This window comes from Girardinichthys multiradiatus, chromosome 1 (genome assembly GCF_021462225.1).
Source record: "Girardinichthys multiradiatus isolate DD_20200921_A chromosome 1, DD_fGirMul_XY1, whole genome shotgun sequence".
In the NCBI taxonomy this organism is placed as follows: domain Eukaryota; kingdom Metazoa; phylum Chordata; class Actinopteri; order Cyprinodontiformes; family Goodeidae; genus Girardinichthys; species Girardinichthys multiradiatus.
The window spans coordinates 17,766,100-17,791,203 of record NC_061794.1 but is presented as its reverse complement, the minus strand read 5'-3'; the positions used below and the strand labels follow the sequence as shown (position 1 = coordinate 17,791,203).

The following is a 25,104-nucleotide window of genomic DNA, read 5'->3' as shown; positions in this document are numbered from 1 at the left end:
GACTGGCAGATGCTTAGATGGGAGTCGGACTGAAACACCCAGCAGGTGCCCACCGTACAGCAGACGTCGCAATGTGCACATTCTCACTGACCCTTACATTCATGCACGCGATCTGTCAGACCTTTTTATTTCTCTCGCTCCCACACCCACAACTGACACACTGTGTCCACCTCACACTGCAGACAGGCCCCCTGCTGAGATATAGGCACTGGGGGTCAAAGGTTATCCTGGACATCATATCTCCCGAGGTTCTCTCTCACTAGCTGGAGTTCAGGGTACAGGGACTCTAAAGTACAGCAAGAACAAAGGTTCTCTCAAATCACCATTAACAGATAAAAATGAATTTTTTGAATTTTTCTTTTCATTTAACCGACCTCCTGGACAATCATACGTCAGTGAGAACACTTGGATCAACCATCCTGTTTCTCTTAGATCCCCTATGATCCAGATTGAAGCATGTAGGTAATCAGGTAGCATCTCTGATTTGTCTAATGGTTTCCAGTTTTCTATCTACAACACTCAGACTGTAGAGATTTTCCAAATTTCTGAAGAATATATTATTTTATGATCATTTTGCTGTCGGAATAAACTTTAAAGCAGGGACATTTTATATATCTGAACTTGAACGGTCAGTGTGGGGATCAAACTGCAAAAACTAACAAAAATAAATAAAATTAAAGACCAAACATAGTTTGTTAAAATGAACCAACGGCATTTGACACACATCTATTTTCTAAAGGCACAGGTACCAGCTACGGGGTGCATAAATCTTTCAGCATGCTTTTCAATTATTAAATTGCATTAAATATACAGGAAACACAGCAGCTTTCAGCTTTTATGATCATGCAGACTTCAGCCAGTCAGCAGGGCTCTGAACAGACCACAGAAGGTGAGGTACAGACCAAAATGCTTTGGTGAACTGTTACAGCCTACAGTCTTCAGGTCTCCTAGATTTAGGTAGCAAAATACAATTAGTTTATCACTATCAATAAATAGTAGACTATATTGCCAACATTCACACACATAAGAACTTCAGAGATGTACTTCATCCATAGTGTTTAATATGATGCTGGCCCCTTTTGCAGCAGCAACAGATTGAGTTCTTCTGGAAAGGCTTTCCACGTGGTTTAAAATGTCTTTAGGGGCATTATGGGTATTATGAGCTCAGATGGTTGTATTAGTGACATTAACAACAGCTCTGTTAGTGTGGAGGTTTTGATCCATGTTGGGTTTTGTTGGAGTCTTACTGAATCTTTGCACCCTCGGCTCATGTTTTTTTTTTTTCTGCTTCATCATTTAGACTGAAAAGAGATATTTGAGCTTATCTGCTGAATAACAGCTAAAGGTGTGAGAATGTATGGTTATATCTCTGTTTTAAGGACTAGTCATCTGTTCCAGGCACATGCTGCCTTTTCCACTATGTTCAAACAGACAAAACTACTCTGGAAAACAAAAATTCAGAACAACTTCTTTGTCCATTTACATCTGGTTTTATTTAAATCATCTTAATACCTGAATTATAAATAAAATGCAAGTGTATGCCTTCTTAATAACTGACAGTGTCATGGTTGACAAGTTCCAACAACACACTTCAATGTATTTTATTTAGATTTTGTGTAAATGACCAGCACAAATTAACATGACTGTAGTGGAAGGAAAAGGATTTGGGGCGTTCAAACAAAGGATAAAAATTAAACAAGTGGTGTGCCTTTGTATTTAGCTTCCTTGACTGTAATAACCCTAAATAAAATTAGTTGGAACTATAAATCCAGCTGTTCTATGAAAGCCTCAGAGGTTTGTTAGAGATCATCAGTGAACAAACAGCATCATGAAGACCAAGGAACACAGCCGACCAGACAGGGATAAAGTTGTGGACACGTTTAAACCATATAAAATTTATGTTTTGAACATCTTACAGAGCACTGTTCAGTCCATCACCCGAATCTGTCGTGCACCCCACAAATCTGGCCTTACAGGGAAAGAGGCAAATGGAAAGCTGTTCCCAAGAGCCTTGTAGTGGAAATGGCAAACATGTAGAAGAAGGTGCCCTGGTCAGATGAGAAAGAAACAAACTTTTTGGTCTTCGTGTAAATGCTATGTGTGGAAGATGGGTGGAGCTAAATACCGCAAAAGACTTGGTACTGGAGCCGATGTTCCTCTTCCAGCAGGACAACAACCGTAAACATACAGATAAATGGTTTAGACAAAAGAATATCCATGTTAGACTAGCCTAGTTAATACCCAGATCCAAATCTCTTTGGCAATCTGTGGGAAACTTTAAACATTGTTGTTCACTGACTCCATTCGACCTGACTGAGCTTGAACTACTTTGCAAAGAGGAATGGCACAAATTTCAGTCTCTAGATGTGGAATCCTGCAGCTGCAACAAGGCACTTTTGAGGGGAGCAGAATACACATGCATGCCCATCTTTTATGTGACTTTCAGCTGCACTTGATTTTATTTATGGGTATCATAGCAACAAGCCATATTTAGTGGATGTTTATTTATAATAATTGTCTGTCGATTAGGCGTACACTTGCTAACTCGTTCTTCCTTTCTCTTACAGAAAGCATCAAGAACAACACCAGACAGGAGGAGTGTGAAGGAACCATTCCTTTATTTGTGTGAAGCAGTCCCAACCAAAGTCAAGAGCCAAAAGAGGTAAAAACAGTCAGTGCTTAAACAGATCAAACCCGAGGTTTCTCCCACCCTGCTGTGTGGTGGGATCTACAGGGTCACACCAGGCGGAAAACACACTGAGCCTGACGAGTGAGAGAGGCTCCACAGACATGATATACAGTATAAAAATACAGGACTCCAAACACCTTTACTGCTTTATACTGAAACACTACAGCAGCACCAGCACATTCATTGTAGAGGTAGAAGGGAACTACAGGGTGAAGGAGTGAATATCTGTGAGTGAAGAGGAGGAGGAAGGTTTAACAGACTCCAACTGATGGAGTAAAAATCTGCAGCGGACCTCTTTACTAACAAAAATGTTTTGTTTGCTCATTGGAGAGTGTGAGAGACCCCAAGGGGCCACCCTTCCTTCTGTGTGGGTTCATTTGTTGCTTCCATGTTGATCAAAGGTTAACAAGAGTGTCCATTCCCATGTTGCTCCTGCTGCTGTGTCTCCTCGAGTCATCCTTACTTGGCGTTGGCAGAGCTGCTGAGCAGCTTACGCACCGACTGGGCGATGCCGTCACGATCAATGCCAAAGATCCGCAGCAGCTCGTGGGGTTTGCCACTGCGGGGCACCTGGGAGACCGCCAGGCGGTGAACGGTGAATCCGGGCTCGTTTACCACCACCGAGCACACGGCCTCGCCAAGCCCACCTGTGGAATACAGAGCAGAGCCAACAAATGTTTAAAGTGACGGCTCACCAACCAGCCTTCCATAAATCCTTTTGAATTGAACTCCGTCTCTCTGATGGAGTAATTTGATGTGGAGTGACAGACGTGACACCACCCTCCTGTGACTTTTTCACTCTTGTTGTTACACGATTAGGGTTAATAAAGGATGTGTGCTCATAACAAAAATAAAACCGGTTTGACTCCTTGTAATTATTGTTCCTGTTCACATACAGTACAGACCAAAGGTTTGGACACACCTTCTCATTCAAAGAGGTGTCTTTATTTTCATGACTATGAATATTGTATCTTCACACTGAAGGCATCAAAACTATGAATTAACACATGTGGAATTATATACTGAACAAAAAAGTGTGAAACAACTGAAAATATGTCTTATATTCTAGGTTCTTCAAAGTAGCCACCTTTTGCTTTGATTACTGCTCCACACACTCTTGGCATTCTGTTGATGAGCTTCAAGAGGTAGTCACCTGAAATGGTTTTCCAACAGTCTTGAAGGACTTCCCAGAGATGCTTAGCACTTGTTGGCCCTTTTGCCTTCACTCATCCGTTCACCTCTTCTGCGCCGCACAAAGACACGGTGGTTGGAACCAAAGATCTCAAACTTGGACTCATCAGACCAAAGCACAGATTTACACTGGTCTAATGTCCATTCCTTGTGTTCTTTAGCCCAAACAAGTCTCTTCTGCTTGTTGCCTGTCCTCAGCAGTGGCTTCCTAGCAGCTATTTTACCATGAAGGCCTGATTCACACAGTCTCCTCTTAACAGATGTTCTAGAGATGTGTCTGCTGCTAGAACTCTGTGTGGCATTGACCTATTCTCTAATCTGAGCTGCTGTTAACCTGTGATTTCTGAGGCTGGTGACTCGGATAAACTTATTGTCCGCAGCAGAGGTGACTCTTGGTCTTCCTTTCCTGGGGCGGTCCTCATGTGAGCCAGTTTCTTTGTAGCGCTTGATGGTTTTTGCGACTGCACTTGGGGACACTTACAAAGTTTTCCCAATTGTTCGGACTGACTGACCTTCATTTCTTAAAGTAATGATGGCCACTCTTTACTTAGCTGCTTTTTTCTTGCCATAATACAAATTCTAACAGTCTATTCAGTAGGACTATCAGCTGTGTACTATATCCACCTCCTGCACAACACAACTGATGGTCCCAACCCCATTTATAAGGCTTGAAATCCCACTTATTAAACCTGACAGGGCACACCTGTGAAGTGAAAACCATTTCAGCTGACTACCTCTTGAAGCTCATCAACAGAATGCCAAGAGTGTGCAGAGCAGTAATCAAAGCAAAAGGTGGCTACTTTGAAGAACCTAGAATATAAGACATATTTTCAGTTCTTTCACACTTTTTTGTTCAGTATATAATTCCACATGTGTTAATTCATAGTTTTGATGCCTTCAGTGTGAAGCTACAATATTCATAGTCATGAAAATAAAGACAACTCTTTGAATGAGAAGGTGTGTCCAAACCTTTGGTCTGTACTGTATATATATAAAAACTCCAGAAATAAATGGACTTAAAAAGAAAACGTCTTCATCCTGGCAGGCAACATTATTTCCAGCAACAGCCATGTCAGTATGGACACAGCGCCTTGCAAAACGTTTACACATCTGGTGATCACGACCACAAACATCAACGTATTTTATTTTGATTTTATGTGATGGACCAAAACAATGCAGTGCCTAATTGTGAGGTAAACGGAACATGAATGTTTTAATTTTTTTTACAAATAAAAATCTGAAAAATTTGCTTATGTATTTACCTCATCCTTTCCACTTAATTAGTGAATAGTCCAGTGTGTGTAATTCAATCTTACTATAAATCCAGCCGTTCTATGAATGTCCCAGAGGTTTGTTAGAGAACATTGGAGAACTTTCAGCATCATGAAGACTAAGGAACACAGCAGACAGATTAGATCACGGGGGAATATGTAAAAATGTTTAAAGCTGGAATGAATTATAAAACATAAAGAAAAAGAACATCTTAAGGAGCACAGCTCATTTATCATTATGTAGGAGTGGCAAGAAGAAAGTCATTATTCAAAGAAAGCAACAGGAAGCCAAATTGGCAGTTTGCCTTGAGTCATATAGGGGACACAGCAAACATGTACAGTACCGTGCAAATGTTTTAGGCAGGTGTGAAAAAATGGTGTACAAAATGCTATGTGAGCGAACCCAACCATACAGCCAAACTCAATAAGAAACGTAAAGAAAAACAAGACTTACTGGAAGTGACCCACAGAGCCCTGATCTCAACATCATTGAGTGTGTCTGGGATTACATGAAGAGACAGAAGGATGCGAGAAAGCCTACATCCACAGATCTGTGGTTGGTTGTCCAAGATGTTTGAAACAACCTACCAGCCGAGTTCCTTCAAAAACTGTGTGCAAGTGGACCTAGAAGAATTGATGCTGTTTTGAAGGCAAAGGGTGGTTACACCAAATATGGATTTAGATTTCTCTTTTGTTCATTCACTGCATTTTATTCATTGATGAAAATAAATAATTAACATTTCCATTTCTGAAACCATTCTTTGTTTACAATATTTTTTCACACCTGCCTAAAACGTTTGCCCAGTACCGTAGAAGAGGGTGCTTGGGTCAGATGAGGCAAAATGTAACTTCATGGCCTACATGCAAAATTCTGTGTGGTGGAAAACGAAGACTACACCTCACCCATTCCCAGGACAAGGCATGGTAGTGGCAGCATCAGGCTGTGGGATACTTTTCTTCAGCAAGGACAGGTAAGCTGGAGAGTTGAACTAAATACAAAGCAATCCTGAAAGAAATTTGCTTAGAAGCAGCAAAGGGCTTGAGACTGGAACAAAGGTTCACCTTCCAGCAAGGACAGCAAACACACAGCCAGTACTACACTGGAATGGTTTAGATCAAAGATGTGTTAGATTGGCCCAGTCAAAGTCCACACCTGAATCCATTTGATGATCGGTTGCAGCTTGAAATCTTTACAAAACTTGATAATGACTCAGGATAGCTGAATACAAATGCATGCCACACTTTCCAGATAATTTTTGCAAAAGACATTTTGCAAATTATGTATCCTTTTCTTTCCACTTATTTATGTGGTATTTTGTGTTGATCTATCACATAAAACCCAAATAAAGCACATCAACGTTTGTGGCAGTAAAGTACAAGGTTTTTGAAAGCTTTTGCAAGGCACTACATGTGTTTCTGTTTGCAAAACCACGCTTGCTATTCCTTTACTGTTCGTCCTCTGACTCTCAACAACAAAAAGATCAAATAAATGACCGCAACAGCAGCCTTATCAAGACGACCAAAAACATATAGAAAGGAGAAGACAAAATGAGATCGAAAGCAATTTTTAGAAGCTTGTGTCCGTCAGGCTGCAGCTATATCTAGGTCAGCAGGAGCCCAAAGGCCAGAGTTGAAATTAAGAAGCTCTGACAGCCCTGGTTCTTCAGCTCCTCCTACCATTCATCAAGATTAAGTTATGTACACCGACTACCCTCTTCATTCTCCTCTATTTTCAGTTTGTCATCTGCAAAAACACAAAGGTTAATAAACAAATAACACAAAGATCCACAAATATGACTCCTCTGACCTGAACATATATGTGATGAAAATACAGAAAATGACTATATCCATGCACCGCAGAGGCATTTATTATTTTTGTACATTACTGAAATGTGAAAAAAAAAAGAGTAAACCTTGTGTAATTCAGCTCTTCAGAGCACAACTATAAGAAGGCGAAATGCCATGGGACACTAATGTGACCACATATTCAACCAAATTAAATAGATTAGGTAAATATAGTGACTTTGAGATGGGGCTATTTCTGCCTTTCTATGACGGTGGTCAATCAAGATAAAATAAACCTTTAAAATTTTACAGAAAACATTTTTGATCAAAGTTTCATGTTTGAAAATTGCAAAACACATGGTAATGGTAATTTATAAAAACGATTTTTTTAGCCATAAGGTATGAATTTATATTTTGCAAAACAAGTTTCTCATTTTTCACCTTCATAATAGTGGTCTTCCACTGTGACGATGCGTCCTCTGGTGGCCCTGGCGCTGTCGATGATAGTCTTGGAGTCCAGGGGTTTGATGGTGAACGGGTCGATCACACGAACGTTGATTCTCTCTAATGAAGAGAAAAAAAAAATCAAAATGTACATATGGTAATTTTTCATGGAATGTGTTTTATCTTTTCTGTGTCTTTAGGCTGGTTTCTGTCCATGTTTTTCTCTCTGTGGCTTCCTACCTTTTTTCAGCATTTCTGCTGCAGCCAGAGCCTCATGGAGGGTCACTCCTGCTCCAACCACGGTCACATGGTCATCATTGCTTTTAAAGACAACCTGAGTGTGAAGATAAAATATGACGTTGTTATATGGATAACAAATGTCAGTGTGTCCACAGCTCTGCTGGTTTAATCGTTCCCAATAATCCCAGAGTGCAAAAGACTGATTTGTATTGCATCATGCAGTGACTAAATGTGAAATTAATTTTAAAGGTAGCTAGATTTGAAATGAATCAATTTGTTTTATATAAAGTGCCTCAAAGTCTTTTTCTTTTTTTTTTTTTTGCACTAGAGGCCTTTATTTTTGACAGTAGGCAGGCAGGAAGGAGAGACAAAGAGAAGGGAGACATTCGGCAAAGGTCGCCCGGTCCAAGACTCGAACCCGGGACGGCCGCATTGAGACTACAGCCTCTATATGTGGTCGCGCGCTAACACCTACACCACCAGCGCTACACACCCAAAAGTCATTTTTCATTGTGATTTGTTTATTCGTCCAGTAGAAACGCTGTTTAAAAAGAAACATGAGCTTTTAAATTAGACTAACCCTTCCTTGTTTTAGGTCAGATTACTAAAATATTTCTATTCGCTAAATGCCAGAATAATTAAGAGAGATTTCTTAATATCTTTTTGCCTATTCAGGAGTTTTTATACATTTTCCCCCTTCAGCTCAGTTTACTACACTCTGATCTTCTGTCATGTATACTGTTCCAAGGCAGATAGCTGGCATCTGGTTGTCTGTCTGTACAACGTGACCGGTAGTAGCATGAGGTCAATGCTGAATATCAACAGAGATGAGGGCTTGAGGGTCCTGATGGACATTTCAATGCACTAGCAGAACATTTAGGTATCTGTAGTACTAGTGGTGCATGTGCTGTCTACGATGGGCCAGCTCTAATAGAAAGTTGGAGTTACCTTTCAGACTCTATAATTTGGCTTAAATGTTTTGGGTTTACCGTGAGGCCAAGCGTGTCGCGGCCCGGGCGGTGGCAGAGGCAAAAACTCGGACCTGGGAGGAGTTCGGTGAGGCCATGGAGAAGGACTACCGGCTGGCCCCAAAGCGATTCTGGCAAACCGTCCGGCTCCTCAGGAGGGGGAAGCAGTGCTTCACCAACACTGTTTACAGTGGAGGTGGAGAGCTGCTGACCTCGACTGGGGACATTATCGGCCAGTGGAAGGAATACTTCGAGGATCTCCTCAATCCTGCCATCACGCATTCCCAGGTGGAAACAGAGCCTGGGGACTCGGGGTTGGACTCTTTCATCGCCCAGGCTGAAGTCACCGAGGTGGTTAAAAAGCTCCGCGGTGGCAAGGCTTCGGGGTTGGATGAGATCCGCCCTGAGTACCTCAAGTCTTTGGATGTTGTGGGGCTGTCATGGTTGACATGCCTCTTTAACATTACGTGGCGGTCGGGGACAGTGCCCAGTGGACTGGCAGACTGGGGTGGTGGTCCCCCTTCATAAGAAGGGGGACCGGAGGGTGTGTTCCAACTACAGGGGGATCACACTCCTCAGCCTCCCTGGTAAGGCCTACGCCAGGGTATTGGAGAGGAGAGTCCGACCGATAGTCGAACCCCGGCTTCAGGAGGAGCAGTGTGGTTTTCGTCCCGGCCGTGGAACACTGGACCAGCTCTATACCCTCTACAGGGTGCTCGAGGGTTCATGGGAGTTTGCCCAACCGGTTCACATGTGTTTTGTGGACCTGGAGAAAGCATTCGACTGTGTCCCTCGTGATGCCCTGTTGGGGGTGCTCCAGGAGTATGGAATCGGGGGCCCTTTATTAGGGGCCATCCAGTCTCTGTACAAGCGGAGCAGGAGTTTGGTTCGCATTGCCGGCACTATGTCGGACCTGTTCCCGGTGCATGTTGGACTCTGGCAGGGCTGCCCTTTGTCACCGGTCCTGTTCATAACTTTTATGGACAGGATTTCTAGGCGCAGCCAAGGGCCAGAGGGGGTCTGGTTTGGGGACGACCAGAGGATTTCGTCTGTTCTTTTTGCAGATGACGTGGTCCTGCTGGCCCCCTCTAGCCGAGACCTACAGCATGCACTGGGGTGGTTCGCAGCCGAGTGTGAAGCGGCTGGGATGAAGATCAGCTCCTCCAAGTCAGAGGCCATGGTTCTCTACCGGAAAAGGGTGGCTTGTCCTCTTCAGGTTGGAGGGGAGTTCCTGCCTCAAGTGGAGGAGTTTAAGTATCTCGGGGTCTTGTTCACGAGTGAGGGAAGAATGGAGCGGGAGGTCAACAGATTGGTTTCGGTGCGGCTGCCACAGTAATGGGGGCGCTGTGCCGGTCCATTGTGGTGAAGAAAGAGCTGAGCCGAAAAGCGAAGCTTTCGATTTACCGGTCGGTCTACGTTCCTACCCTCACCTATGGCCATGAACTTTGGGTCATGACCGAAAGAACGAGATCCCGGATACAAGCGGCGAAAATGAGCTTCCTCCGTAGGGTGGCCGGGCACTCCCTTAGAGATAGGGTGAGGAACTCGGCCATCCGGGAGGGGCTCGGAGTAGAGCCGCTGCTCCTCCACATCGAGAGGAGCCAGTTGAGGTGGCTCGGGCATCTATACCGGATGCCTCCTGGATGCCTTCCTCGGGAGGTGTTCCAGGCACGTCCCACCGGGAGGAGGCCCTGGGGACGGCCCAGGACACGCTGGAGGGACTATGTCTCACGGCTGGCCTGGGAACGCCTTGGGCTCCCGGAGGAGCTGGAGGAGGTGTCTGGGGAGAGGGACGTCTGGGCGTCTCTGCTGAGTCTGCTGCCCCCGCGACCCGTTCCCGGATAAAGCGGAAGACGACGAGTACGAGTTTTGGGTTTCCTTCCATGAGCTTCTCACTACAGTTTGCTTGAATTTTTACCCATTCCTCCTGACAGAACTGGTGTAATTGAGTTAGGGTTGTAGGTCTGCTTGATTACGCAAACCTTTCAGCTCTGCCCACAAATCTATGGGACTGAGATCAGGGTTTTATTATGGCTGCTCAAAAAATGACCTTGTTGTCCTTAAGCCACATTGTATTAACTAGGCTGTATGACTTGCATCATAGTCCATTTGGAAGACCTATTTGTGCCCAAGCTTCAACTTCCTGCCTGAACTCATCCTTAAGTCACCTCCCTGTTCATTGATGGACTTGATATGGACCATCAACACATCCTACATCAAAAATAAAGCTCACCAACGCCTCTTCTTTCTAAGGAAGCTGAAGCAGGCTAGACTGAACACAGCCTTGGGTTGCTTTCTACAGGACTGCGGTGGAGAGTACACTCACCTTCTCCACCTAAACCTGGTACAGGATCTATTTAGCTGCTGACAAGACAACTTTGCAGAGAGAGGTGAAAACTGATGGCCATTACAACAATTGTCATTAAGGCAAAAACTTTTAATTTTAGTTTTATACAGACCAAAAGACACGTCTCCAAAAATAAAGGTCTTTGTTCTTGAGGGCATTTGCAAACTGTGATGTGACCTTTTAATACTACTTTGGAGTAACAGATTCTTCCTCACTGAGTGGCCTTTTAGCCCGTTATCACTGTGGATGATGACACTCTAACCAGCTTCAGCCAGTCTCTTCGCTAGGTTTTTTGCTTTTGTTCCTGGGTTGATGCGCATCAAAACGCTTTGATCTGGATACAGAACCAGTCTGCTTCCTGAATGGTATGATGGCTGGATACTCCCATGTTGTTTACTTGTGCATGTAATTGTTTTAACATATGAATGAGGCAGTTTCAGGCATCTGGAAATTGTACCATAGTTAAAAGAGACTTATGATAGTCCACAATTCTCTTCCCGACACCTTGCCTCAAAATGCATCTCCATTTAACTCAAATATTGTGAATTTGAACAAAGCCTAAAAAAAAACGTCTAAAAAAAATATTTTGGTTTTCCTAACAGACCTCAAACAGGACACATTAAGTCTGATTTAGTGTCAGATTACGTGAAAAACATTTCTTTGTGTCTTTTATCCAGTGTGTGTAAATATCCAGTTTTAACTGAATATAAACAGATTTAAAAGTGAAATGCAACTGAATTAAGAAGAAATAACGTGAAGGAAACGCTGCAACAGACCTTAGCCTGACCAACATGGAAGTCTTCATTGCAGTTGTAAATGATGTTGTTCTCTGGGCGACTTGTTCGGATGAAACACAAACCCTGGAACAACACAGAAATCATTGTTCAATGTAATGTCACATTTTTAAACTTATTTTTACAAATTAAAAGTTAAATCTGAGTACCTTTGTGATGGCTGCAAGCTCCACAGCCTTCTCCGTGGAGACCCCATCGCTTGGGTAAAAGATGGTTGAAGTGGGAATAGCTCTAAACATGGCCAGATCCTCCAGGCCCATCTGAGAGGGTCCGTCTTCACCTATATACAGTTCAGCAACAAACCAAATAGTCAGGTGAACGTTCACTGCAACTGGAGAAGAACAAACTGACACAGGGTGTAACTGGTGAGGGGAAGGAGAAGGTGACAGGATAGAGAAAGAGAAAAGGAAAGGCAATGTAATCACATCCAAGACAGTGACAGAGGTGGAGAAAAGACAGGATTTCAGGGGAGGAGTAGGAAGATTTACATGACTTAGAGAAAGAGAAGACGAGGGATGAAGTCTTAACATTCTGACAAACAAAACCTTGCAAAACTATTCACACCTTTTCCACATTTACTTCCCAAGTCTATTTGTTGCACTGGATTTTATTCAGGGCTATCACAGTAAAGGGGGCAAAATGTGAAAAGGTTCACAGGGTAGGAATACATTTGAAAGGACCTGTATAACAGTCTGTTGAACAGCTCAACTTGGTGAATGAATCTGAAAATTGGATTATCCCAAACTGGCTTAGAAAGAGACCTCCATCTATCCTTAAACCCAATTTAAAAATCAAGTAGAGTGGAAGAACATGGTAATATACCTTTCAACAGGTTATAACCATGAGTTATGCTTACCATCACGTTTTTGTCCCATTTCTTATATGAACGCCTGCAAACCTGCCAATAGCCACCTTATGCTACAGTCAGTGTACTGATTATTTGTCCCCTATTTTCTCAGTCAAGATGTAGAAACCAAAGGCTTGAAACTTTTTAAAATTTAAGAAGCTTTAGCAGCATGAGAGGAACTGACCGATGGAAACACCACAGTGGGAGCCACAAAGGTTGATGTTGCTCTCAGAGATGGCGGCCATCCGAAGCTGGTCATAGGCTCGGGTGAAGAATGTGGCGAAGGTGCTGGCGAACACCACGTTGCGGTCCCGGACGGCACAGCCAATCGCCACGCTCACCTGAATGAGACAGGAAGGAGACAGCAGATACGGCAATAAGGTGGGTAGACACAAGGAAAATTATGTGAATTGTATTGGGCTATAATGTGCTAGAGCTACAGGGGCAGAGCTAGAGGGTGGCCAGGGGTGGCCATAGCCACCATAAGCCAATCCTTGGCCACCCCCTGCTGTCACCCCAGCCAATTGATTTGTTTTTCCCACAGGGACATAATTTACCAGCAGAGCGCACCTTGGAACAAGCAGTTCCCCTCCAAAACAGATGGTGGCAGCAATAATACTCTCAAATAGAATGTCAACCACTAACACTATTATAACAGAAGTAGTTTTGGTTCACGTTCACAAAATCAGTCAAATATAGCAGGACTTTATGGAGCACGGTGTCATTTCCCTTTCATTTTTCCCTTAACCTCAGGTCAGAGTGACATTTATTCACTTTGTTTGAAAAGTTTCCTATCTTGGAGCACTTTGGTGGTGTAATGCAGACAGGATTGTCAAACTTTGCTATACTTCTTAAACTTTTAGTAGTTTAAGAAGCTAGTTTTTTTTTTTCATATATCAACTTAAATTATGAGTTGCTACCTACTGAGCACCAACTATGAACTTTGGTATGGGAGCCTCAAGGAGTTGCGAATCAGTCTTTGGGAAAGTATTTTGAATTTAAGGTTGTGACGGCTTTATTGCTCGATATTCAAATGAGATTTGTAAAATTATAAAACATTAGTAAGTTTTGTGAATTTCTTTGCTGTTGATTGTAAACTGTTTTCTGTGCATCACAACTAGAAAGACAAACTACACAACTGCTTCAGATCTTTTTTATTTTGTTTATGAACACATAAAGAAGCTTATTATGCAGGTCTTCCTGATGTAATTGGAGGCAGTCCTTGCCTCCATAAAGGTTGTGCAGGTTTTGTCACACAAGACTTCCCTTTCACACTGAATGTCATAAGCATACCAAAGCTGGTTTTGAAAGCTGTTTTTTCTGTTTGACACTTCACTTGTTAGTAAACCGACCACGAAAATACAGTGAATTATCCACATTGATGATATATTAACATGAAAGCTGACAAACACAAAAGTCATGCTCTTTGAGAAGTTATTTGTGTACTTTTGTTATTAAATATAGGGGAGAAGGCAAGTTAGTCATGTGTGCCAGTCATCTACGAGTCTTCTATGTAATGAGAGAGTGACAGAGAACCACTGCTCAATCCACACAAAGAAACCTAAGATCAGTTTTCCGCCACCCCTCAGTGAGCAATGGTTTCAGTCTGGCTACCCCTAAGAAACTTTTCTGGCTCCGCCATTGTACAGCAACACAAGGAAGTACATGATGTCGAAGTGGAAGGAAAGTGACCGTTGAAAAAGGAAATGGGAACATAGAGCTTTGGCTCTATTGTTATTCCTATTGAGACTGCTGCCAGTGATAACCTCTGCTGTCCTCTGTAGCGGTTTCTGGCTCTGACTGGTGAAGTTCCCATTCAGTATAGGTTAATGAACATGTCCTGTGCCTTTGCCATACCCTAGTCATTTTTGAATGATTGATGTGCTCCATGAGATGTTTAAAAGCTTGGGATATTGTTTAAGAACCTAACCGTGCTTTAAACTTCTCCACATCTTTTTCCTGGACCTGTCTGCTGTGTTTCGTGGTCTTCATGATGCTGTTTGTTCAGTAATGTTCTCTAAAAAAAACATCTGACCTCTCAGCAGAACAGATGTGTTTATACAATTAATAAATTACACGCAGACCTGCACAATTTGCTAATTAAGAGACTTCTGAAAGCAAATGACCTGCATTTTATGTAGGTGTCTCAGAGTAAAGGGGTTTGAATGCAAATGCATGCCACACTTTTCAGATTTTATTTGTTTATTTATTTTATTTGTGTCATTTTACTTCCTCTTCACATTTCTGCACTACTTTGTGCTGGTCTGTCAAATAACATCCCTACAAATTACATAGAGGTTTGTGGTGTTAATGTAATATGTATATTCGGTTTATAGAACTGTGCAAAAGACTTAAATTTAGAAAAGTAATATTTTAAAAATCGCATGGTGGTTTGAGGAATATTTCTAGTAAGTTCTCTGATCTTGACTGTAATGAAGCGTAAAAGCAACATTGTCTCCCAACTGAACTAATTCCTAACATAGAATATATCACTGGATAACAAATTCAACACTCATATTTTAGCAACAAAATATTTTGTCAGTTTTCTGGACAGAAAACAAACTGCAGACATATTTGTGAGGTGAGTTCTTTGTATTTGTTTCCTTTATTTGTTTACATTTTTACCCAATTAAGATGCATAATTACATCAGGGTGAGCCTGAAATACATATCTACCAAATTCACTGAAGGCTTTTGTTCACAGTGAGAATGTTTCCTAATGTTTTCTTCTTGTAAACTTTCTACCACAACCTTAATATTTTGGCTTTGTTCTTCAATCTCCCTGCTCTAATCCTGTATGTGCTCCATATGACTTACCATGTTCTGCTCTGCAATGTAGCACTCCACGTAGTGGTTGGGGTGCTCATTTTTGAAGAGCTCAGAGAAGGTGGAGTTCTTCGTATCTCCATCAAGGACGACCACTCGTTCATTGTAACGGCCCAGTTTGGCCAAAGCCATGCCATATGCCTTTCTTGTAGCAATCTGGTTATAAACACACAAACCAGTAGATAATACCTCAAATGCACAGAGAACTTAAAAATGGCACCAGTGTTTGCGCTTAACAAGCTAAATGTCAGATGGCTATCATCAGTAACCTTACCTTGTCTCCAGGTTTGTAGTTGGGCGCGCTTGGCATGCGAATGTTGCGGAGGCTGACAGATGAGGTGTCCTCAATGGGCGGAGCAGGATAGAGGCGCTTGTTGCAGCTGATGGTGCGGCTCTGCAGCTCCCTGATCACGACATCCGACATATCTTTGGGCACAGGCTTTCCGTGCCAGCCCATCTTATCCTCAGCCGCTGACAGACACGTAAACACAGTGATATTTTTCAAAGCGCTATCCTGAGGAGTTAGCCTGCAGTATTCCAGGGATCAGATGTGTACATAAGCTGATTTTAAGGAGGACTTCATGCATATTCTGCAACCAAAACTCCCTCTAATCTTTAGCATAAACTTATCATCTTTATATTTATCCAACTGCAGACAGGAATAAGCCTGTCCAGATGTCAGAATCATAATTTTCCACTTCACAAAGTCACAACAGGCTGTTTCAAATATTAGGGGTTAAAATATGGGATCAGAAGAATTTTAGCTTTCTTAGTGAAGAAGTAAAGCTCCTAAATGCCAGGCTGTTAAAACAACTGTCTCTGTGCCAATTTCTCTCTCACACACATGTACTTTGGGCCTTATTTTTTATCATAACATGAGGACAATGGGCGGCTGCTGAAAGCGTATCTTTCACATTCTGAAGGATTATTGAGTTGCAGCAGCTAAAGCACAACAGAGCGGCCTGGATTATGGCCATTTGGAGGCTCAAGCCACTCAAACCGCATCTGAGTCACTTTGCACCTTTTTAACCACGTAATTTTTTTCCCTCATCATTTCACTGAATCATTCCAGTAACTTCAGGTTCAGATTGCAATTCTCCTCCTCACTGGTGTTTAATCCTGGCTGAATGTTGTACCTGGGATGCCTTTGCCCTTGATGGTTTTGGCAATGACGGCGAGAGGTTGGTGGCGGGGTTGACTCAGCACCTTACACAGCTCCTCCACACTGTGACCATCCACAATAATAGAATGCCAGCTGGACAAACAGAGGAAATAAAGCTACTAATTATATGGGGGAAAAAAGTATCAGTCATGTAAACATTTTCTTTAGTATTTGTGTTTCTAATGGGGCTGTTGACATGAAATTCACATCAGATGTGCATGAAGTAATCCATGCATACGTAAAAATCTAAACCAAACAACAAATGAGCTTAATAAAGGGGAATCACAGGGATTCCACAAAATGAAAAGCATTAAATACTTAGACAAGTCTTTCTATTGGTGATAATAATTTGAAGTCAGCCCCTGTAGAAACTAGTCACATTCATCGTTCAGGGGTATTTTGACCCATTCTTCCACATAAACTGTCTTTGAACCTTGAAGGCCTCGTCTAGCCACTAATTTCATAGTTTTCAGCAGGACTGACTGGGCCATTATAACATTTTTATTTACTTCTCTGAAACCACCTGAGGAGTTTCCTTGGCTGTTGGGTGGGGGTAGGGGGGTACACTGTCTTGCTGAAGAATCCACCCATGATTCATCCTTTGATTCTTATCAAGAATGTCTCGATAAATGTATCGATTCATCCTTACTTCACCTATATGACGTCTGGCAGCAGTTAGGATGATGCCCAGCGTCACTACTCCAAATATTGTGTTTGCATTGAGATTCAAAGAGTCTAGTCAGATGAGACTTTCATCTGACTAGAATATTCTACAGCAAAACAAGCCTCAAAAAGCTTTTCTTCAACAGTGGAGTCTTTTGCAGTAATCAGCTCAAGCAGAGTGCTTGTTTTACCGAATTCCATTGAAATAACTGTACTTGGTAATTCCTGGTCACTCTGAACTCTCTTAGAAAAGTCCTTGCTTCTTGGACAAATCTACTAATTATTATTTTGCCCCCTCTGCCAGAAATCTTCCAAGGAGAACCTGGCCATGGCCGGTTTATGGTGAAATTATGTTCGTCTGACTTGCCAATTATCATCCCAATAGTGCTCTTTGAAAAATTCAGACGTTACACCTGCAATAGATCTTCAACCAATGCCATTAGTATGTGGTGCTACAAAATGTTGGAAGGGTCTTGAGATAGCTTTTTGCTTTTACCCATCATGAGGTACGTCTTGTGCAATATCTTGTCAATGACAAACCATTTTATGGGTCCTCAATTAAGACAAAAGCAGCTGATTTTAATTTGCAATGATGAGCTGCATGATTGCTTTCTAAACACAGACACTTATTCTGGTTTACTGACTTTGGTTGCCTTTTTACTGCTTCTGTTCTACTTGCATGTCGTTCTACTGATTACGCAAATTTAATTTATGAATCTGCTTGTTTTGATTACTTTGGACATGCGGATTACCTATAAAAGATATACAAAGGATAACTTCATAAAAATGCAAAACAACAGTAGCAGGGATGATAATTCATACTTTTGTTTTGTGCAAATCTTTTGGACCATTTTTTACCCGGAGTGTATTACTTTGATATCATATGGTTGCTTCCAGGGCTGCACATTATTTCCCTAATTTATCATTATCACATTCAGTGTGCTCAAATTGCACATTATGAAGAACTGCTTGGACTGCAATGAATGCTAGCTAATCGTTTAAGTACCAAGTATTCAGGCTCTTTATGTCTATAGTACATTTGATGACAGTTGTTTAATGCAGAATAAAAACATCTGGAAGGTAGAGAGATGGAAAGGTGGTTAATTCATTAGGAAACTACAACTAGGTCGATTTAATGGCAGGACCGCAGATATCGGCCAGAAGCAACTCAATTTTATATGAAATCTTGTTGCTGAAGTAGCTCTATAGACCACTCGTTATCTGGGGTCCAAGCTTTCTATGACTCCAAAGCAGATAGACAGTAATACACTTTAATTATTTGTTTATTTATCACAGGTCAAATCATTATTGCAGCATTTACCAATCTTACTGCATATCACGTTTTCCTAATATTGTCCAGCCCTAGTTTCTTTGCATAACAAATAGATGAGACAGCTCAAACATTTCAGCCTCTGCTCACCCAAAGGCCTCACAGCGCCGCTGATACTTCTCCACATGGTGCTGCAATGGAGTTGGGTCGCTCTGGCCCAGCCGGTTAATGTCCAATATGGCCACCAGGTTGTCCAGCTGATAGAAGGAGGCGAAGGCCATTGCCTCCCACACCGCACCCTCCGACAGCTCTCCGTCACCTAGCAGGCAGAACACCCTATAGCTACGTACATAGAGAGTTGTTAACAGACAATATCATCACCACATTCACTCCCGTCACATCTCCTCATAATCTTGTTGCTGACCCTAAAACCTAAACAAATGCACCAAACAAACACCCTCCATCCCTGGTCAGACCCTGCCTTCCACCACTCTCCGATCTTTATCAGTGGTTGTTTCTGTGGCTTAATGTCTTCTGACAGATTTCCTGTCCGATGGATACATTGTTGTTTAAAAGCTGGCTGAGACATGCAGCATTAAAGCCCACATTCCAACCATGAGCTCCGAAAAACTAACATCTGGCAAAGACGAGCTAAAATAAGGAGGATGAGTGGAAAGAGATGAGAGGAAAGCCAGTGAGAAACTGGCAGAAATAATCTCTAACTCAAAGCTGAGCTTCTGAAACAAGATTTAAAATAAATACCGGTTTTACTGTTATTATTTTAATGCATATTTCTTTTAAACTAATGAGTATTCAAATGCACAGTTTTCAAACAGGCTAAATGATTTGAGATGCTTTCTGCACATCTCCAACAGTTCTGATTACGAAACAAATAATTACTTATATGGTCTGTGACCTGAGAATAACGCAGTAAGACAAGGTGAAAACTCTTCCTGCAAATAACCCAAACTCAGCCATTGGGGATGTTTCTGAGTTGTGTTACTCATAACATTGCATCCTGTCTATACAAAACTGATGAAGAAAAGATGAAGCATGAAGGTTTCAGTCAAAATCTTCAGTGAGCCAGGCCCTTGCAAATATATTCATTCCTTTGAGACGTGTTCGAGACAAGCCTCAAAAGATCTCTAGCTGTACTTGCAGCAAAATGTGGTTCTGCAAAATATTTACTCAGTGGGGCTGAATACAAATGTATTCCACATTTACAGTTTTGTAAAAACAAAGAATAAATAATATGCTGAAAACCACTTACCATGTTTCACGAAAATCAGTTTATATCATATAAGGATGTATTTATAGCATGTGAACTTTAAGTTCACATGCTATAAATACTTTTTCAAGGTACTGTATGCTGATTTTTCTGGTAGATTTGCAAAGAATTGTGAAGGTGCATAGGAATGAACTCTGCAGTTTTTTGTTGGCACTGTCTCTAATTTCTTTGTTTACAACTGCAGAGCATTGAAGCAGACATAAGGGCATCAGACAAGGTAATCGGTGTATCATATTTTAATTAGATCCACCCTGCAGCTGCTGGGGTCCTTTATTTAAGCTTGCTGCTCCACTACAAAAAAAAAACATTTAGGTGCTAATGCAGTTTAACATATATGTCTGTGGAGGATGATATATATGCTGCTCAGGAGGGTTTATCTAACATTTCTAATGAAACTCATTGGTTTTGTTATTTATGCTTGGTGAGGTTTTGCCCGCACCTTTAGAAAATACTTATAATAAAGACCTAACATGTACAGTATATCTGAGCACAGCTGAAGTACAGTGTGGGAGTTTGCTGTTTTTTGGAGAGGAGATGTGGAACATGGGTGAGGCAGAGCGATGCTGGATCAACTGTGTTTTAGCGTGTGTGATTATTAGAGCAGAAACAATCGAGTGCACACAGAATGCAGAACGCAACATGAAGGACTTGTGCTGCAGCTACGGCTTTCCTATAACGCCTGTTTCACTCACGGTTGGGGTTCAGGAGACCAACCTGTCTTTGAGACAGTCTCCTTCGGTTCTGTTTGGAATAAAATTATTCAGTCTGTTCCTGAAGCTGGAATTTCAGCACAATTTTTGAATCTTAGCCACATTTTATGAAAGTGTGAATGGCGTGTGTTTTGTCTCTTTAGAGGCTACACAACAATGTCTGTCTATTGTTGGAGAGAAATCCACATGGTTCTTTCTAGATCGCAACAGAACAAAGCAGACACACGTGGAGCGATCCAAACGAATCAGCTGAGTAAGTGTTTAAATGAAGAACAGTGTGGGATTGTTAGATGGAGTGAAAGACCAATGGAAAATGATCTACATTTAAACTGTAAAAATCTATTCATGTGAATTATAATTGCATCTTTGTAAACCAACAGTTTAAAAAGTATTATCAATTTATTTTATCACTTAAACCCCTCATTTTGATCAGTTTGTCTCCAGATTAGGATCTAAAGGTGAAACAGGATGAAAGCACTGGTCTAAATGTCACCACAGACCACAGATGCAAGTCTTCCAGGATGAAATGTTGTACCTGCACAGCTCCCTGCCGTGGATGTTATATCATGCATAGCGTCATACAGCCTGCCTTGCTGCAGGTGCAAATGTAGCTGCTCAGCTCCTGTTTAAATGTTGCAAAGTCTCTGGGTGAGCTCGCTCTGTGTGCATATTTTTGTGGATGTTACCTGGCCTTGTCAAAGTATTTTCCAGTGTAGGCCATTCCACAAGCGGCTCCCAGTCCCTGACCCAGAGATCCAGTGGCCACATCGACAAACTGCTGCTTCTGTTGGCAAGAACAGCAACACACACACACACACACACACACACACTTGCATTTTATACATGTTACACTGTACCAGAGTCAGTGAAATACAGAGAATAGATTGTTTTTTTCTTTTCCAAGTGGACAAGAACGTGCAATAGGGTCCAATCTGTGTTGTAGATGAGTTTTAGTGTTGTCGTGTCTGGACTTGATGTAAACAGAGTTGATAATGTCTGCAGCACAACATTTAAATCTCCGCAGGCCTCACTTCCCTCAGTTATTACCAGTGTTCATGATTCAGCAATAAGGAAGAGACTAGACAAAATAGCATTTCATGGAAACAATCAAAGGCTAAAACCACTGCGGACCAAAAAGAACACAAAGTCCTTCCTCATATTTCAAAAAAACATCCTGATGGTCTCCGGGACGTTTGGGAAAATATTACGTGGACTGACTAGATAGAATCAGAACATTTTGGAAGGTGTACTTGTCGTTACCTCCGGTGAGAAACTAGCAAGATTTGAGAAAAAAGAAGATCAAACTAGTCAAACATAGTAGAGTGATGATGTGTGGCTGTTTTGCTGCTTCAGGACCTGGATGACTTGCTGTAAATGACAGAACCATAAATTCGGCTCTCTACCAGAAGATCCTGAAACAGAATGGCTGACCATCAGTTCATGATCTTAAACTGAAGCTCACTTGGGTTATGCAACAGGAAATGCCAGCCAGTGGCCTAGTCAAAGTCTAAAATCTGATTAAGATGCTTTGACATGAAATTAAAATGGAAGTCCATTCTTAAAAAAAACCTTCTCCACATTGATGTAAAAGTCTCATTGCCAGACATCAACAATGCTTGATGTCAGTCGTTGCCACCAAGAGGCAACACAACCAGTCATTATGGGGGAATTTCCAGTTGGTGTAGACAGTTTTCCCCCTTAAGTAAAATCATAAATTTAAAAACTACATTTTGTATTCATTCAGGGCATCTTTTCCTGATACTTAAAACTTTTTGATAATTAAAAAAATTGAGAAGCGGCAAATAAGGACAAATGCATCAAAACTGTAGGAGGAAAGATAATTTACAGCACTGTTTGTTCGTGTCTCTGTAGGATTTCAAAAAGAGTTACAGCAGATGATTTTAAAAAGATGCCAAACTCATTAGCATATTTGAGGAAAACGACAGGAAACATTGTTCTAACTTTCCTTGACCTTTTTTGTGATTTGTTTCGGTGTCAGAGAATACTCAAAATGCTGTCACAAGCATTCATGCAGTTCCAGCAAACAAAACGCAGCTGCAGTGTTTAAGAGCCCAGAGGCCAGGCAAACATTTTCTAATGTTTTGGTCTTAGAACAGATTTGTAAACTTGTTCAAAGTTTCAAATTTACGAAACAGTCTGCACGAGAGTGAACCAAATATAACACATTGGTTTATTTGGATGGATTCTTCTTTCCTGCAGGAGTTGGTGTCACCTCACCGGCACAGGGTGTCCTTCCAGGATGGAGTCGACTTTACGGAGGTTCAAAAGCTCGTTCTCCTTCAGGTAGCCGACCTCTGCCCAGACAGCATACAGCACAGGAGCTGCATGACCCTGGGGAGGCAAAGGAAAGACGGTGTCTAAATTCCCTTGTTAAACTGTGGTTTTTTAGATCATTACTACATGCTGCATGGTTCAAATTATTTGGGCACATTATGGATGTTTAAAACACGGCTCAGATTGTTTGTCTTTTTTCAGCTTTAAGATAAAATGCATCCCCAGAAACTGTAGACAGTGCTGTGTGGCAAACTAAAAAATGAAGAAAAAACCCCACATAAAAATACGTATTTAGTTTATTTGAAAGAGTCATGAAGAGTATGATGGTGCAGTTCAACACACACAGACACAAACATATTTAGTGTGACGTTTCCTTCAGATATATGCATGCAACCAGAGCAAAGCCCACACCCAGGGAGTGCTGGTTTTACCTTGGAGAGGATGAACCTATCATTGTTGGGGTTACGGGGGTCTTCAGGTCGATACTTCATGGTATGAAAGAAGAGAACAGACATGATCTCTGCCACGCTGCAACATGATGTGGGATGGCTGCAAAACCAAGGGGTGTAGGAGAATCAGACATGTGGTTTTATTAAAGAGATAAAGGCATTTCTGTTTAAATCTACAAATATGTTCTGTGGTGCAGACATGAGATTAAAATGAGTTGAGGTAAAGCAAGAAGCTTCAATCAAAAAGGTTATTTTATTTCAGACCACCGTGCAGAAACGACACTCGACTGGCACGTCGCACAAATACATCACACCTGAGTTCAAAAGTCACATTTGCAAAAATAACGTCAGATAACAGTTTCTTTTAGTTTCTCACGTATCCACACATAATAAAAAACGACACGTTAAAGCTATGATAATTCAACACAAAATGAAGTGGACTTTTTATTTGTTTGCAAAACATCCCAGTATTGCCACACTCAAAACTCCAGGAAGGCATTTTTCCCTTTACTGTCCAGAAATAGAAAATATGTTTAAACACAAATGAAGCTAAAGATGATAAAACATCAACAATGGACCACCAGCTTTTTTAGGTTTTAATTTTGTAAGCTCTAATGAGAATTTCAGATGTTCCTTTTTTTTTTTTTTATCGGCCTCAGAGCAGCTACACTTAAAGGCCGTTTATTTTTCTTCCGTGCAGCATCCCAGCCCCTACCTCCCCACACGCAAACACTGCTCCAATAAAGCACTTTACGCAAAAAAATAAATAGAAATATTACGTCTCATTATCAGAGCTTAGAGGGAGGAAAGAGGCGGTCTGTTCGGGTTTAGCTTGCAATCTCACATGGGACTGCTTCTCGTGTTCATGTCTACAAACTACTCTGATTGCGCATCTTGCCCCGGGACACGCAGGCGCGGACGTGCGTTCACTGGTTGCCTTTTGGCTGCATCCGCAGCACAGAACCATGAGTCTTCACGCTTATGGTCGGTTCTGTCTGACCTGGTCGGTTCTGTCTGACCTCTTCTACTGCACAGCTCAAACTACATATGCGTGGGGTGATGCACCTGCAGCAACTCATCCTCCAAGTCCATCCCATCCAATAAATTATCTATGATATTGTTCGAAGAGTGTTCTTTAAATATGACGAATAACTCAATTAGTTGAATAAATAAGGCTATTTATCTAATTAAAATAGCATGTTCTTAATATCAAAAATTCGAAATCATTTCCTTTTAAATGTGTATTTTTCCCCAAATTGAGCAAAACTGCTGACGGAGCCCAGCTTACGCAAGAATGAAGTTTTTTTATGCTGTGCGCACACTTACACCACTTCACAATTATCATCCGACTAGGTGAAAAAAATATCTACTGCATTAAACCGCTAAATGTCCTCTGCAGACTGCGCTTCATAGAAATAGTTGTGCACTTCCTTCACGCTTTTCACCTCATACCATTTAGAAATAACATTTCCGATGTCTTTAGCAGTAATTTCCCATAAAGTGAGAACAGTTGAACGCGCAGCTCGTATCAGCAGCTCTGTAGATAATCTCCCCGCCGTTTTATCTCACCCGCTGCCTGCTGCAGTCGTCGCCTTGATGGAGTTGATCCGGAGCCGGGTGGCGATGTTCCTGAGCGCCTGCACCGTCTGCTGGTCCGGTTTGTGGTAGTCCTCCATCTGTCCGATGCAGTAAAGAAAAAAAACAAAACGTAGAGCGGCAACAAGCGGGATAAAACGGAGGAAATAGTTAAAAACGATTGTTTAGGAGAATTAAAGAAAAAAATGGAAGATGATGGGCGAGCAGAGGACGATGGCAGGGGTTAAAAGGAGGCAGCGCTGCGCAGCATGAGAGTCACAGAGAGAGTGA

At 41.7% G+C, this 25,104-nt stretch overlaps 2 protein-coding genes across 2 annotated transcripts in view; one reads left to right on the top strand and one right to left on the bottom strand.

Moving 5' to 3' along the window:
* LOC124866499 (uncharacterized oxidoreductase YccK-like) overlaps positions 1-2,699 on the top strand; it is an 11,502-nt gene extending 8,803 nt beyond the window's left edge. The window contains exon 9 of the mRNA XM_047362313.1: positions 2,568-2,699. The gene's annotated coding sequence lies outside the window, so the exon portion shown is untranslated. The remainder of the gene's footprint in view (positions 1-2,567) is intronic.
* Positions 2,600-25,104, bottom strand: LOC124866480 (transketolase-like). Its single transcript, XM_047362283.1, has 14 exons — positions 24,808-25,104; positions 23,221-23,338; positions 22,733-22,846; positions 21,181-21,278; positions 18,647-18,838; positions 16,538-16,656; positions 15,676-15,872; positions 15,393-15,557; positions 12,761-12,917; positions 11,879-12,009; positions 11,712-11,795; positions 7,621-7,714; positions 7,378-7,500; positions 2,600-3,336 (listed from the first exon to the last, which is right to left on the bottom strand). Exons 1-14 carry the CDS (start codon positions 24,912-24,914, stop codon positions 3,149-3,151), a joined length of 1,887 nt encoding a protein of 628 aa, XP_047218239.1. The 5' UTR covers positions 24,915-25,104; the 3' UTR covers positions 2,600-3,148.